Raw genomic sequence first — 15767 nt, 5'->3', positions numbered from 1 at the left:
AACTCAGGAGATTCTGTATTGCATTAAGAGATCCTTTTTCTTCAGTCATTCATGGTGTGAGATGAACTATGATGCCGCCAACTCTTTGGACTGAAGGGGGCTGGCTCTTCATGCAAGGAGTCTGATCTAATTCTGGATGTTAAAACAAACCACCAACACAATCTCACTCTGATACTACAGTTGCAGTAAGTGCAAGAAGGTCTGTAGGATTAAGTGCAAAAGGGAGAGGGCAGCCAGCTTTTGGAAAGCAGCCCAGCATGAAGGAGACCAGTGTCCTGTGGAGCTTTGCACATCAATACATTTAAAAACAGATTATGCCTCCTGAGTGCTTAGAAAAGCCCTCTATGTAAGACAAAGGCTGTATTAGTAGGGGCTAATACATTTTTGGAAGTTTAATAAATAAATAAATAAATAAATGATGAAAAAAACCCCATAATTTTCGTTATTCATTAGTTTTTTTGTTTGTTTTTTAAGAAACAAACAAAAGGTCTGGAAGAAACACAGCTTGGCTCCCCCTTTCATCTTCACCATATCTTTAAGATATTTATGGGAATACATCTATCATTAGTCTGTTTTTTACAGGTTACATTTGCAATGTACTCTGACTGCATTTGGTACGTAAAGGAAATAAGTTCAAAATTCCCGTTATCAATTTAGAAGGAGACCAGTTAATGACCATAGTACTTCTTTCACGTAGCCCTCAGGCTATGTGTTTTGAATACATACAGATACTACCATGGGCTGTTCCATTCCAGAGGAATCCTTGACTGTCATCCTTGCACATGCGGTCAGGAGGAATCTAAGTAGTGCCAAATGAGTCATTACAGTGACACTGTTTTTGAAAAGAGCCCTCAAATTAATTGTGAGCTTAAAACACCTTAAGATTCCTATGGCATAATGCAGCTGTGAGCAAAGCAGAGCACTAAATGAAGTTTTAACCTAAACAATACCTTTCTTTTCTGTTTGAATTGTTTTTTTTTTTTACAGTAAAATTGCTTTAAAATACTAGAAATACTTCAATAAAACTCTTTTTATAGCAACGAGCATTTGAAATATTAGAAGTCCAGTACATATGCATGAGACTGAGCTGAAAAAGCACTGCGAAGCCAGTGATCTCTTTGAAAGAAGTGCAATAAATAAACCAAAACGCACCATGAAAACTGTGTTTCTACAGTCAACAGTTTTGCATATTATTTGGCATGGGTCATGATAAGGCTTTTACGTAGTGGATTTACAAGACAGTTCTCCCCTCATACCACTATTTACTTAACATATATTGCCTGTTCCTGAAAGCAATGAATTTCAACTTTAACACTTTGCATTCTTTCTTATTGTAAAATATTTAAGCGAAAGGCTGGACTAGTCCCATAGCAGCCACTGTGATCATGCTGATCACATCTTAAAGGTCTTTTACTTGTGGTGGGTGAGCTCATTAATCCCTATTACTTCTGCAGTTCTTTCACACTGCATACTAAGGCCAAAAAGCAAACAATTTAAGGAGCCAGGTTTGAGCAATTACTCTGAAATTTCACTTGGATTTCAACATGCCTAAAGGAGGAAGAGATGAGAAGAGAAAATGGCAGCAGTGGCTGAGTATTATTATTTCAAGGTTAGCAGTAAAACTTCTAAGGTTACGTGTATAATCTTATGACTGGAGATCATACTTACTAATTCCCATTAGTGCTAACAAGTATAAATTATCCCTTTTGCCCCCACAACAACAACAAAAAATCAGTGGCAAGAAAACGTACCTGCTAGTATAACTGAATACAAATATGTTTCATAGCCGAAAGTAATTAACTTGCTTCATTCTATAGGAAATGAAGTTACACGGGTTATTCAAACACAGCTACCACAGATCTCCCTTTTATGAACGATTTCCTCAGCCCACAGACAGTGTACTTGCAGATACCTCCACAAACCTTCGCAGTTCACACTGGAGTAACTCAGTTAGCCCTGCTGTGCCTACATTTAGCAACCAGATGCTGCTAATGCTTCTGAAGGAAGCTTTTGTTGTTGCTGAAACTTTCAAGAAAATAGAAAATAAAAATATATAGGAAGCCTCAAAACTTTTTTCCCCCCCTTTAATTTTAAACTAAGCAAAATGCCAGTCTGCTGCTTTGGCAGTTCATCTCATGCCAGAAACTTCATCTGATGTGCTGCCAGCATGCTGCTGCCATCATTTTTAGTTTCCCTGAAGATTACAGGGAATGCAGAGTACGCAGATAGGTTTTGCCCTAGATGCTCTCTGAACAACGTTACCACCTTGTTATGATGGGTTCACAACACGGACAAGCACAACTATTTTAAAAGCAAAAAAAAAAAAAAAAAAAGAAAGGGGAAGGGGGGGGTGGGCAATATTTGATGAATAACAAGATAAAACAGCAGGACAGCAGAGTGGGGATAAGGCTTGTTTCCAATAAGCTGAACTGTGTTAAATTAGATTTTATTTTGGATTGAAAAAATGTCTTCCATAACTAACCTGCAGCTTGCTGATGGTGCTACCTACGTAACGGATGGCACTCTCCTACCTGCTGTGGATGAAAACATCGGCACTGCTACAGTAAGTACTTCTAGCTTGCAGATTCTTTACTGTTTGTTCCAACAGGCACCACACTGCATCAGTTCAATGCTTACGAGCGTTCCCGGTGTATTCAGGAGTGTTCTGGCTAAGCTGATGAGAGGTAGCACCAGGCACACAAAGAATACCTCAGCTTGCTGGGGGCTGAAACTCTGAGGAGGCGCAAGGCTTTCAGAAATGCTTTTTCACCTTTCTCCATTCTTGACCCTCGTGCCTGCCACAGGACTGCATAACTAAATGGCCGTGGTCAGCAGCTGTAGCCATCTGCAGGACACTAAAGTTAGCTTCCACACAGGATGCGTTCAATGGAAATGGCTTCCCACACTGAAAGGAGAAACTCCACTCAGCAACCAAGAGATGTGGGGACCTCAGAGAGCTCAGGCTTCATTTTCTGTCCATCTTTCCTACTAATCTCTTCAGAGCAATCACACTGCCTATATCATCACATACAGCTGATAGTGTGCTCGAGGCAGCACGGGTAGCCGTACCTGGGCAGCTCACTTCCCACTTTCAGATAACGTTTTTTGAGAGTCCTCCAGGCAATGCTGGCAGCAAAAGAGCAGGAAGCAGCTTCTCCTCGGTCTCTCTGGGTCTTAATGCCACATGGATTCCAGACTTTTTTTGACAGCTGCCACAATGGCGATCCTGTCACATCTTTACAGAATAATGGGTCATTGTGACTAATTGCAGTTGTGTATGTCTAAACAGAGAACAAATGTGTGCAAAAAATATATTTAAATAAAAACTGACAAGACGCATTTATTGTTCTTGATTTGTACAAAAGCATAACTTAAAGGCAGACTAGTATAAACTTCACTTGTGCCAAATATTATAAGTTTTCATTCCAAAGAGTTTCTGGTTCAAAACTTCTAATTACAGTTTCCACCTGGGAAATCTCTTTTTTTAGACCACAGATAACACAGTACTGTAAAAACAAAATTCTTCGGTCCTTCAACCAAGCAGAAGTTGTGTTCTGCTTTGAGTTCCGGAGTTTCAGCTATTCAGTGAACGGATCACATGAAACGTGAGCAATGCTGGAGTTACCTGACAAAGAATCAATTTGCCTACTGCTCATCTGTATTCTGCAAAATCTGTGACATGCAGTTTCAGCAAAGATTGGTAAATATATGTCTAAAAGTAGGGAGACATGATTGGATTTCTCTTTGCTATTTCATGCCAGCCAGAAGTAGTGCAAGAAAACCTATGTTACTTGGCTATTGGAGTCCCAAATGTCATGCAGAAGCTCAATTATTCCTGAAATCAAAGAAGGCTTTCACTCTGATTTTGCAACTGGGTTTTCCTTTGCACGTGTAATGTTTGCTCAGGAAGCCTGAAGGGTTTCCTCAGTCTGTGCTGCCTGGCTGCACATAGATTTCCAACTTGGAGGGTGGAACGGCACTCTTTACTGACAACACCTCTACTGACGCTCACCTCCATGGAAAAATGCTTCCCCAGGACCACGCAGGATGCCTCCCCGAGATGCCCTTTCAAGTGTCTCCAAAGCAGGAAAATTAAATTTACTTCAGAGGCTTCTTTTCTCACACAATAGTGTGCTGCGCTTTGGCGCTATCACGACTGCTAGCGCAAAACTAGATTCGTGTTCTTGTCGTACAGGATCCAAGTGCAACTTCCTGGAATTTAAGAAATGTGGATGCACTCTGTAGCAGCAGCTGCACGAGAAAGGGCGCGCAGCTGCAACAGTGTTCCACGAGACCATCTGGAGGAAAGTACCAAAAATAGATGCAAGCAAGCCTCATGTATTTCAGCAAAATTAAGCATAAAGAAACTGGCGTCCATGCAGTGTTTGATAGACTATAAAAACTCTTTCAAATCACATTTGGTAAGAAAACCAGTGAAAATGCAAGAAAACTATCAGTGAAAATGCAAGAAAATGCAAGACTAAGGGACAGTTTACATCTTGTGGGAGTTCTCTGATATGTGACAGTGGCATTATGACCAGTGGTTCATCTTAAAGTAGGTTGCTCGTGGATTTCCACATGAGCTAGTGCTTTGTGGTGCTGTACAAATAACAAGTCGTGGGGAGCATATGAAATGTCTGTATTAAACTCCACTGCATTAAGTAATCCAATGCATGAAAAAATGATCCAGCTGCATTTAAAATAAATGCATATTACAATATCACATAGAGTATTATAAAATTATTACTTATGTGCACAGTCCTGGTATCTGTAGACATGGCACCGTGAAGAAAGCCTGGTTCCTAAGTGTTTTTATAGATAGTTGATAGTGATGCAGTTTGCTGTCATTCAGATCATAACGTCCCTTCAACTTTGGTACATTCAGTGCAAAATACTTTTGGGAGTTTTTTTTTCACTCTTATAAAAATAAAAGGCTATTTTTTTTTTTTTTCCTTGAGAATACTCAAAGAATAAACACCAGCAGAATGTCTGTTCAAGCATGGAAAGTGGCAAAAACAGAAAGAGCATTTTAGTTTGCTTGTTTCCTGTTTACAATCTAAGAAACATAATATAATGAACCTATAAAAATAAACAGAAGTCACCGTGTTAGGATTTTTGTTCCTGATATGCTGTGATAAATTGCTAGTTTCTTCTTAAAATAGTTTCCATGCAGTATAAATCATAAAATCAGTCCAATTAAGTTTCTCAGTTCATTATAACAGCTCATCTTTTGTCATACACACCACTGGCAAACATATTTTCACAAACCTCCTTAATGCAAGCCATTGTTGTTGCATCCTTTGCTGACTTTCCTTCCAATTCACTTCTGCCCCAGGAACTTGAACTCTATGGTGCACCCCAAGCAGGCACTCGTAGTCTTAGGTTTATCAAGTGCTGGATATGCTGTTATAACACATGGCATTAAGTAATGTACCTTCATGAATATACAAAAGAAAAAAAAAAACAAAAAAAAAAGAACAAAAAGTATATTGTATGATTTTTCACTGATTTACTGTGTAGGTGGGGCCTGAATGATTTCACATTTTGACTTGAATTTTCTATTCATCGACTTTGGTGAAATCCAGTTTTCAGACTCATGTCAGTTTTGCAGTAGCCAGGCTGACCTCAACATGGGATCGCACATTTCTTGTTTCCTCACAACAAAACATAGGAAGTCTGATCATCCTGAAAAAGCAGGGATTGCAGGACTTGGTTTTCCCTACACTTCAGCCACGCTCCAGATTCACTGTAGAGAATTCTGCCACTATCACAATGCTTTTTAATTGCTTCATAAGCTCTTTCACGGAACCTCATTATCGGAATGGCAATCTGAAATCCGGTACAAATGTTCATTCGTTCTTTGAGAAGTCAGATCCACAAAAGTTCATAGAGCAGGGCACTGTGGTTTGTGTATCACTCAAGTCCAAAAGTACTCGTCTCTTCTACTGCTGTCAACAGTTTTTCATACAGCATAGAGAACGATGGATATGGGGGAAGGTCCAGACGATTGAAACAAGTGTGAGCCCTGAGGGAACAAAGAGGAGGTAAAGAAGTATATTATTCTAAAAGGTCAAAAGAAATTAGGTAGACTGATATGCACTCGCATATAAATGGCCAAACAGTGTTCTTTCAGAAGATCTTGCTCTCTCAAATGATGTTTTCCAACCAAACAAGTAGTGAGGTTTAATGTACATTTTTCTGATTATAACAAGCCAGTAAGATGCATTCATTAAGGCATTCAGAAACATACTTACAGCTCAAAAGACATGTGATAAATTTTACCCGTTAAACGTGCACAGGACAAGAATGCTGTAACGTAATACAATTCAAGTAGTCTACTATGAAACATTAGTTTTCAATCTATCTTAGAAGTTGTGTTGTTTGTTTTTTTTTTATATGGATGATACCTGAATACGGTATTTGTAATCCATCGCAGGATGATGAATATGCACAAGGTACTAGATTTGATGAAACATTAAATGATATGCTAAGTATTTCAAGGAAACAATCGCGTGGTAATTAAGGACAGACAAATCGAATGCTTTTCCTTGCATGATTCCTCAGCATTGATCGTGTTTCTGAGAAGTTGTTGTAAATAAGCACGAGCACTATCAGTGTATTCAACCCAGCAAGTCAATGACCTTTAGATTTACTGTTTGTAATTACACAGAACTATGCAAGTAGCTATAAAACACCACTGTGCCTTCTTAAGAGAAAAATCACATGGTTGGTTTCTTGCTCAGATTCCAAAGTCCACCTTTGAACTAAATCTTGAGACCCCTTCCAAGGAATAAAAAGGGAAGTAATGCATCTTTCTTCTCTTAGTGGAATAATGGGTAGTGTGGCCTGACCCCCAGGGCACGCCAAGAATAATACTTACTAAAATACAACAGTGAAACAGATCTAGTGAAATAGATAGAACTATTAACCTGATGAGTTCTTGAGAAAAAATGTTGGGAAGACAAGCTGGAAGAGGTATCTTCTCCACTTTGAAGCTTTATTACCAAAGCCTACATTTCCCCAGCATGAGCTCCAGCAGCTCAGTAAAAACTTCTTCACTCTGCCACCTCACTAAGGCTCTTGGAAGAAAGCTTTCTTTGCTTTTCTGTTTTGCCTTTCCAAAACCAAAGTAACAGTGTATTTTTCTTTTTCTATAGAAGTTTCCACTTAGAAGAAAGAGGCTGATTTAGACCTGGCAGCAAATGGACAATTGGAGCAAGGTGTCTGGAATGGCTTAGCAATCACAGTAAACTATGGCAGAGTCTCATGCAATTTGCAGCTTAACCGCATGCTTCTGCTGCATTGGGCTGGAAACCACTCATTAGAAGTATGGATCATGCTGTGTGGGCTGTAAAACCACAAGTTGTGAAAGACATAGCATATAATTAGCAAAGGCTTAATAGCAATTTGGCATATCATTTACGTTTATTAAGAGAATTGAGTTTTATCTTAATTTTGAGGGCAATTTTGAGAACATCATCACCTACTTTGGAAAACCAAGTCATTAAAAAAGACAAAAACTTAAGATCTTGGTCTATTGTGGGAATCTCTTTCTCACCCTTACGAGAAACTTCTTAAGGCTTCAGGAAGAAAGGTTGTTTGTTGTTTTTCTTTGTTCCCCTGGACAACATTTTCCCACTCCATCATCTCAAACCGTGTGGAAACAAGACTTCCATGTTCCTGGACTCACATTTGAGGACAACATGAAAAATAACTTGGTTCCTGAAGTCCAGATTTCCAGTTAAGCTTCACTTCATTGTAATTTGAACAGTATTACAGTAGCAAAAACACAAAATCATAGAATGGTTTGGGTTGGAAAGGACCTTTAAGATCATCTGGTTCCAACCCTCCTGCTACAGGCAGGAACAACTCCCTCTAGACCAGGTTGCTCACAGCCCCATCCAGCCTGGCCTTGAGTGCCTCCAGGGTGGGGGCACTCACAACCTCACTAGGCAACCTGTGCCAGTGCCCTCACAGTACAGGGTCATGCTTGTCTTGATGCAACCCAGCATACAGCTGGCTTTCTGGGTTACAAGCACATTGCCGGCTTATGCAGAATCTTTCATCAACTGACACTCCCAAATCCTTCTCCTCAAGGCTGCTCTCAAGCCCAGCCTGTGTGTGTAACTTAGGGATGAAGATGACAGAGGGCCTGGAGCACCTCCCCTGTGAGGAAAGGCTGAGTAACCTGTGTGTGTTCAGCCTGGGGAAAAGAAGACTGAGAAAGGATCTGATAAATGTTCATAAATATCTAAACGGAGGTGGGAGGCAAACGGATGAGGCCAGGCACTTCCTGGTAATACGCAGTGATAGGACAAGGAGTAATGGCCTAAAATACAGTAAGTTCCATATTAACATGTGGAAGAGCTCTACAGTAAGGGTGATGGAGCACTGGAACAGGCTGCCCAGGGAGGTTGTGTAGTCTCCCTCTATGAAGATATTCAAGATCTGGCTGGATGCCTACACATGCAACCAACTGTAGGGTACCTGGTTTAGAAGGGGGTTGGGCTCAATGAACTCTTGCAAACCCTGAGATTCTGCGAACCTGATACACCTCACAGATCCAGTAGTGTTTACAGACAGGGCTTTTTTGGAAACCTCTTCAAAGTTTGCTATTCAGGGTCACTCTTAACAATGTCTTACCTCCTAGCCAGTACTACTTGGTGTTTGCACGCTAAGTCTCTGAAGCTGTTGAGACACAGGCTGAAGCTGAGGCTGTACACAGGAACTAGATACTTAAAAGTGCAAATACAGCTTTCTGCTAAGGGCTTAGTCCACTCAAGTATAAGCGTGGAACATCATTTATTTTTTTATGAGACCAAAGTTCTACACGTGAATGTCAGGAACTGCCAGCTCACAACAACTGCAAGATGTTTGTCACATACAGTTAACAAACAACTTGTAGCGTTGGGTTATTCTAACACCCACATTTATGTAAGTATGTTAAAAGCCATCCACAGTGACAGAAACAAAAGTTTCCCTAAACAACAGAATCATTAGTTACACTTCATAATTCTCCTCAATTGAGGAGCTGGCACTTCCCACTAACTAACTGAACTGAATGTTCATTCTCAACAGATTGCTCCATGTTGCTCTATAGGAACAAGTTTTATTCTGCTGTTCAATACAATTAGGACTCAGCATAACTTTTTCAGAGGAAATTCTGATCATCCTGTTCAGGCATGTTGTGACCTTTTCTACACTGAAGTCTTCGTTAACATCAGGTATTTCAGTACTAGAGAATACAGAAATAGGCTCCTGCAACTCATTTTCTTACTTAAACTAACAAGAAAAGTAATTTGATTTTGAAGTCCCAAATTAAAGGGTTTTTTTTTTTAAACATCATTAAAACTAGTTCATAGGTTCATAAATTATAAAGTAGGCTGATCTGACTACCAGGTATTGCTAATCCTTCAAAAGATATCAAGTATTTGTTTTGAAATACACATTTCCAGAACCTGCTTGTAAGGTAAGCTGGTAAGATGGCTTTGCTTAAAGGCCTCCTGCTGTGTCTGGATCTCATAGTAATTTCTCTGTCTCTTTGACTTTAAAAGTGTAATTCATTGGTCCTGCAGGCAGAAGCTGACCGATGTCCCCACCTCTGACATTTAGCTGGAGGAAGCATCTAAGGGCTGCTGATCAGACATACCCTCCCTGTGCTGGACAACCACCTTGCAACATTCAGTAAGTAAATAACTGCATATTTAATCAAACAAAATATAACAAAATCAATAATGATCATTCTAAAATAATTTCCCATCCAAAAAGGCATTCAAATATAAACATCAAACACAGTTATGTTGCCTTGTCCATCCTATGAGAACAAAAAAATAATTTAAAAGAAAAAATGCGTGACAGTGGAATAATGAGTTTTCATGTAAAGCGACACATGTTTGCTTATTCATTTCAAGCTTTTTTATCTGTCATCCCAATAACTAATATTCCAAAGTAACTCTAGTACTAACATCACTAATGCAATTTATTCACTTGGTTGTACCTTGGAAGGGCAGTGATCTTCCCCCACTTCTCTACGCAGAACCTTCTTGGCCCATTGCTCCCTCTCAGAGAGGCAAACCCTTCATAAGGTATGCTGGATGTGCCTGTAACAAACTGCCAGCACAAACAAAGGATCAAGAACACTGGATACACAGATGGTGCAGGTTAGTTAGTTATTTCTATCAGCATACTCACTGAAGTCCAAATGCTTATGTAAAAGCATTTGCAAAATAAGGAAATTTGTGAGTCACAAGTAATAAATGCTACTTTAAATGCAGGATGGAGGAAAATAGGTCGCTTCCTGATAGGGCTTCAGAAGAGACAACTTCCAAGATAAATTTCCTTCAAAAGAGTTCTCTCTGAAAGCCAGGATAAGGGAAATTATCCTACATAAGCTCCATAGAAGAAAACACTATTAATTTCAAGTTATTTTAGCTTAGGCGCAAGGTGTTGTGTTTTTTTCTCCCTGCTGTTTTTACTCTTTATGAAGAGGAACCGAGAAAAAATAATCATGTAGGCTTTGTGTAAGGCTTTTTTGGCCCTGTGCATTTCAGTATCATCATAAACAGCAGTAGATGCTATAGGAAAAGGACTACATTCTGAAGTGCTTAAATAGCAAAACGCTCCTTTGTTCTGCTCATATGGGTAACTCAATGATCAGACGTAAAGTTAAATGAGAATACAAACTGTGAGCTTCAGTCACTTAAAATTATTGAAAGTTAGAATCTGATGCTGTTCAGATTACCAGCATCATCATTATATTTGGATAACATAAACCCAGGTAAAACTAGTTTAGCAGTAATTTTTAGAGACAAACAATTTCTATTCACAACACTTCATTTCTTACCTGCAAAAGTCTTAGTCGTTGCTCATTGTTGAATCTTTCCACAGCTGCCCAGAACCACCGAATTACAATGTGATTGTCATGATAACCTGTTAAAACAAGAAGAGGCTTCATAGCTTTAATACTACAAAAGTGTTTGAGAAGACAGTAATATGTCTTTCCTAATTTAGCCCTTGTCACTATAATGCAGCATTTCTTAACCAGCTGCAGCAAAAGGCAGACAATAGAAAACACCTCCTGAAATATTTACAAATCTTAGAGAATCAATTTACAGGGACAAAAAGAAATTAAATCTCTTTTTGCACGCATGCCTTTCATTAATCCATCACTGAGAGGAAAGGCAGTTCTTGAAATATTCCAGTGCTTTGCTATTTATGTATTTAAAACTGCAACGTTTCTTTTGGAGTTCTCAAATCTCCCAGTGCTCTTCTATGGTTCTTAACAACCAGACTGCAGTCTCTGGGATTATCTCTCATCTTCTTGATAGAAGTCCCCCAGTACAGTCAGTGAACAAATGATGTTACCTCCTCTATATTCTGTATTATTTCTCCAGTCACTCAAGTCAATTTCTGCTGTTCCAGCTATGACCAGTTCCAGTTCTCTTGCATCAAATACAGACACAAGCCTTGCATCAACCACCTGTTAAAGAAAAAGGCTCATCTCTTATTCAGACATTCATGAAATAACATCTGTCTCATGAATTGATAGGATTAGTATTAATATTTTTCCTTTTTAAAGGCAAATACCTATTTATTAGGATGCAGTTTCAAACAGTTATACTGGAGGACCACAGTGCTTGGGGTAGAAACTTCCTGGCAAATAATACCGAATGATTACAGGACAAATAAAGTTCGATACATCCCATTTAATTGTTTCTGATAAGGCAGGTAAGGTATAAAAGACTTGAAATACATTTGGCTGTATTATGCTGAGTATAGTATGCACTAAAAACCACCAAGCATAAAAAGACTGCTCATGTTAGCACTGCCAATCATACAAACAATGATCAAAACTATCTACCAGTTTTAACAAGATAAGTAACCATAGAGTTTAAGTCAACGACTAGCGCTGATTTTTGCACACACACAAAGACACTGTATGGGCACTTCCAATTGACTATACATGCACCAGTGTTCTGGGACTACTTATTTGGGAAATGTATACAAGGAGAAAAACACTTTGGGAGAATAAAAAAGAAAGTAAATTCCAGCTGAAATTTTTTTACCTCATAGAAACCACGAACTAGACTTTCTGTCTGTTGTACAACTCCTCTCTCAATCCTCCATTTTACCATTCTTTCTATATATTCTTTCTTGTTTTTTTCTGTGACTGGAATGTTGGCACCCCCCGGCTTCAATTCCCGTTCTGTGATCTTAGAAGAAAACAATCACAGCATCATTAAGATAAAAGAAATAATCACAACAATTTAAACCTTTAAAGTTGAATAATTCCTCAAGGACATTAGCAAAGACTCACGTTAGCAAATTGGAATATGTGAAATAAGACAATACAAAATAAATCTTTTTTTGTTTGTTTGTTTTTATTAAACTATAGTTAGTGCAAATGAGTAGAAGAAGCTCAAAAAGAAAAAGAAAAAATTACAAAGATTAAAATAGCAAAGTCTCTAAATAATATCCCAATAAAGGTGTTGCAATGCCTCTGAATGCTAACTCTAGCGCTATGAAATTTAGGGAATCCACCTCCAGCAGAGCAATCAAAAATGCTGATATTTCAGATAGTTTCCAGAAAGTCTCCTTAACCTGAAACACACGTTTGACAGGTTCAAAATAATAACTACTCTTGAAATTTCAACATCGTTTTCATCAAACAGAATTTCATAAAAAGAAGTTCAAATCAGCATGGAATGACAGGCATTTTTCTGCCCATTGAAATGCTTATCTAGGAGCGGAATACAGAGAAGAAAGAAATTAGGAATCTTGCACACCTGCCCAAAAACTTCTTCATTTACAGTAAATGTGAGATCCAGGATATCATGTATGTCATTATCTTTCATCCATTGCAAACTCTGGTGAAACTCCTCATCAAGGTATTCCAGGTCACTCAGATCACAGAGTCTAACATAAACAAAACCAAAACACATAAACACAAATGACAGCAGTAGTGTGTGCTCAGCAGCAAAGCTCAGAACAGTCCTGCAAAACAGACTGGGAGTAACGTCAGCTGTGAGAAACATGAACAGAATAAAGAAGATGCTATTTCAAATCTCCCTTTATTTCCCTAACAATAGCAGCTACTGTATCGCTCAAACTGAATTTATGCATTTTTAAAGCCCCAAAATTTATTCACTTGCTTTTTCCAAGTTTAAAGTGAGTCCATCTCATATTTTCTGTAAAGAATATTTTGAAATTATGAAAATATATACACCGAAGAGATAAAAACTTCTAATCAGCGAAGAAACTGTACATTTTCTGTAACAATCCCTTTTACTTATGGTCTTCTTGTCCCTTCACTGTGAAAAGAAGTCAGTTTACATTGTCTTCTTATCACAAAGATAGCCTTTTTTTTCCCTTAACATCTGCCATATTTCCCTGAGCCTGGTCTTTTGTTGACAAATCCAACCTGTGAGCCAGCTGCCCTTGCTGTCTTTAACAGTCTCTTCTCCAAGATTTGAATATGTGAAGTTGTGACAGTATTTAATACTAGAGTAGCAAATTCTGCAATTCTTCTTAATTCTGAGTAATAACTTGTGCTGTGAAATAGCACACTGTGTCTAATCATGTGTCAGCTGCTTTTTATCAGTAGGGTTTCCTGCCTGCTACCATTCTTGGGCATGTAAAAAGTCATTAAGAAGTCATATACTTTTATTGGACTCTCAAATGTACTTGAAGGGACACCCTGCAGTAACAGTCCCTACATCAAAGCAGATGGGCTGAGCACAATGCTCCATCTGCAGAGACACTTTGGATGGCTCCTAGCTCTGAGGAAAGCAAAGATCTGTGGCTGTGATGAGGAAATTGCAGAAAATAGGCTGCATACAAAAGTATTCACATCATCACTTAACTGCTCAGAGAACCACAGAGTTAAATAATTAATTTAACTGGGTAGTTAAACAATATTATTATTAAAGTCCATCTGGGGCAAGTCCTCATTCTCACTGAAATGATACTGTCAGCAATTAGGAACTTCAAACATACACATGCATTACTCCTCGCTATTAAAATGTATGATAATTTGAAGAAACATGCCCCCATTCTTGCAGACATTCAATGTCAGGCTGGACCAGGCTCTGAGCAACCTTATCTAGTGCAGATGTCCCTGTTCTTTGCAGGGGATTAGGACCAAATGACCTTGATAAGTCCCTTCCAACGCAAAAGGTTCTATGATATCCTTCCAGGCTTCTCCATAACTGCTTCAAAACTGAGGACAAAAACTGAAGTGCCTTAAGTTCATTATGCCTTAACTTCCAGACATGCTAGGCACATTGTTTAAGCCAGAACAGCAGCAGTTCTGAAAATCCAGTCTGAAGCACATCAAAGTAAAGCTCCTCAAAATGGAGACTGGCTGCAATCAGAGAATTCAAGTCTCGCAGTCTAAGTTCAGAAGTGATTCACATCCTATCTTATGAGTCATTACTAGACACATGAATAACATCTCTATTAATATCTAGAACAAAACCACAGCATTTCATTCTAACTAGCTCAAATGCAGGATTTTGTAAAGAAAGCTGATAATATAGTATAAACAAATCACACAGATCGGTATGAAATTAGTAGGGAGAGCATTCCAAGTTATTAGGTAACACCACAGTCAGCAACAAGGAACCTTTTAAAAATATGCTGGATTAAAATGAAATGACTGATTTACACATAAAGGCTTGTCATTCTGAGGATAAGATACCCGTGCACAAAATGCTATTGTCCATGGGCAAGGAAACCAAAAAAGGAGACTGAACAATTCTACTCACATTCGGAGGAGGGCTTTATAGAAGGGCCGTGTAAAGAAGGCATCCAGCAAATATTGATGTATCAGAGCAAGACCAAGGATTCGACCACTAAACCTGAACCTAAAAGACAAAGAGTTATGATCACTGTACTGAGACATTGTGGTTTGTACACTGCTCTGTCATCAAAACTTATTTATACATCCAAACAGCACTGGCAAGTCAGAGGGCTATGCCTAAAATGTGGCGTTCTTTTCTTTTTTTCTTTTCCTTTTATGTTCTCATAAGAGCACAGAAAAAAAAATATACATATGCAAGTTTGAAGAGTGCAGAACATCCCTCAGATATCCAAGTTGTAGCTTCTTAGAAATGCCAAATCCATACTTAACCCCATCTACCTCTGTAAGACATCTTACAACTTGATAATAACTGTTCATTTTCTTTACAGACCTTGTCTAGGATTAACTTGTACTAGTGCCACCGGGAGGCTGAAGGTTCCTCCACTTCCCCAGACTGACACTTGTCACTGTGTTCCTGCATACAGTTGCTTTTTGCTCCCTCTTCTGACTGGTGATTACAGATCTCTGTATGTATTTTCACAAACAGTGGCTAGAAGCTTTTTATTTTGCTTCCTTAATTTTTTTTTATCGCACTGCCTCATGTCAAGATAACCACATTCATCTTCCCTTTCTCTTTCTTCTTCTTGTTTTTATTTTGGTGGGTATTTAACTTAAAAACTGTTAATGAGACTCCTCACAGATATCCACTCTTCACAAATGGCTTTTAACCAATAAGAGCCCAGTACCTCTCCATCCTACCTATATGAGCAGTTGGCACTATTACTGCATTATAACTGCTTACATGGCAGAATTGTCTGTTGATATTCAGTGAAAACATCTATAAACTTTCAGAGATGCCATGATCTGAACTGCCTTATAAGTGTGAAAAAGAGATTAAAAAAAGATTGCCAACTATTTTAGAAGCATACCTGTACATAGCATAGTCTTTGCTTAAGAGCTATGTAAC

General features: G+C 38.6%; 1 protein-coding gene across 1 annotated transcript in view; it reads right to left on the bottom strand.

The window, feature by feature from the left end:
- Positions 1-3310: 3310 nt before the first annotated feature.
- HECW2 (HECT, C2 and WW domain containing E3 ubiquitin protein ligase 2) overlaps positions 3311-15767 on the bottom strand; it is a 123876-nt gene continuing 111419 nt past the window's right edge. Inside the window, exons 23-29 of the mRNA XM_015867659.2 lie at positions 14766-14864; positions 12786-12915; positions 12066-12212; positions 11365-11479; positions 10844-10929; positions 9998-10110; positions 3311-6025 (exon numbers count right to left, since the gene is read on the bottom strand). Coding sequence (XP_015723145.1) covers positions 5914-6025; positions 9998-10110; positions 10844-10929; positions 11365-11479; positions 12066-12212; positions 12786-12915; positions 14766-14864 — 802 coding nt within the window. The 3' untranslated portion in view covers positions 3311-5913. The remainder of the gene's footprint in view (positions 6026-9997; positions 10111-10843; positions 10930-11364; positions 11480-12065; positions 12213-12785; positions 12916-14765; positions 14865-15767) is intronic.

The sequence above is a fragment of the Coturnix japonica genome, chromosome 7 (genome assembly GCF_001577835.2).
Source record: "Coturnix japonica isolate 7356 chromosome 7, Coturnix japonica 2.1, whole genome shotgun sequence".
Lineage (NCBI taxonomy): Eukaryota > Metazoa > Chordata > Aves > Galliformes > Phasianidae > Coturnix > Coturnix japonica.
The sequence above is the reverse complement of the archived record's forward strand: the minus strand, read 5'-3'. Positions and strand labels throughout refer to the sequence as shown.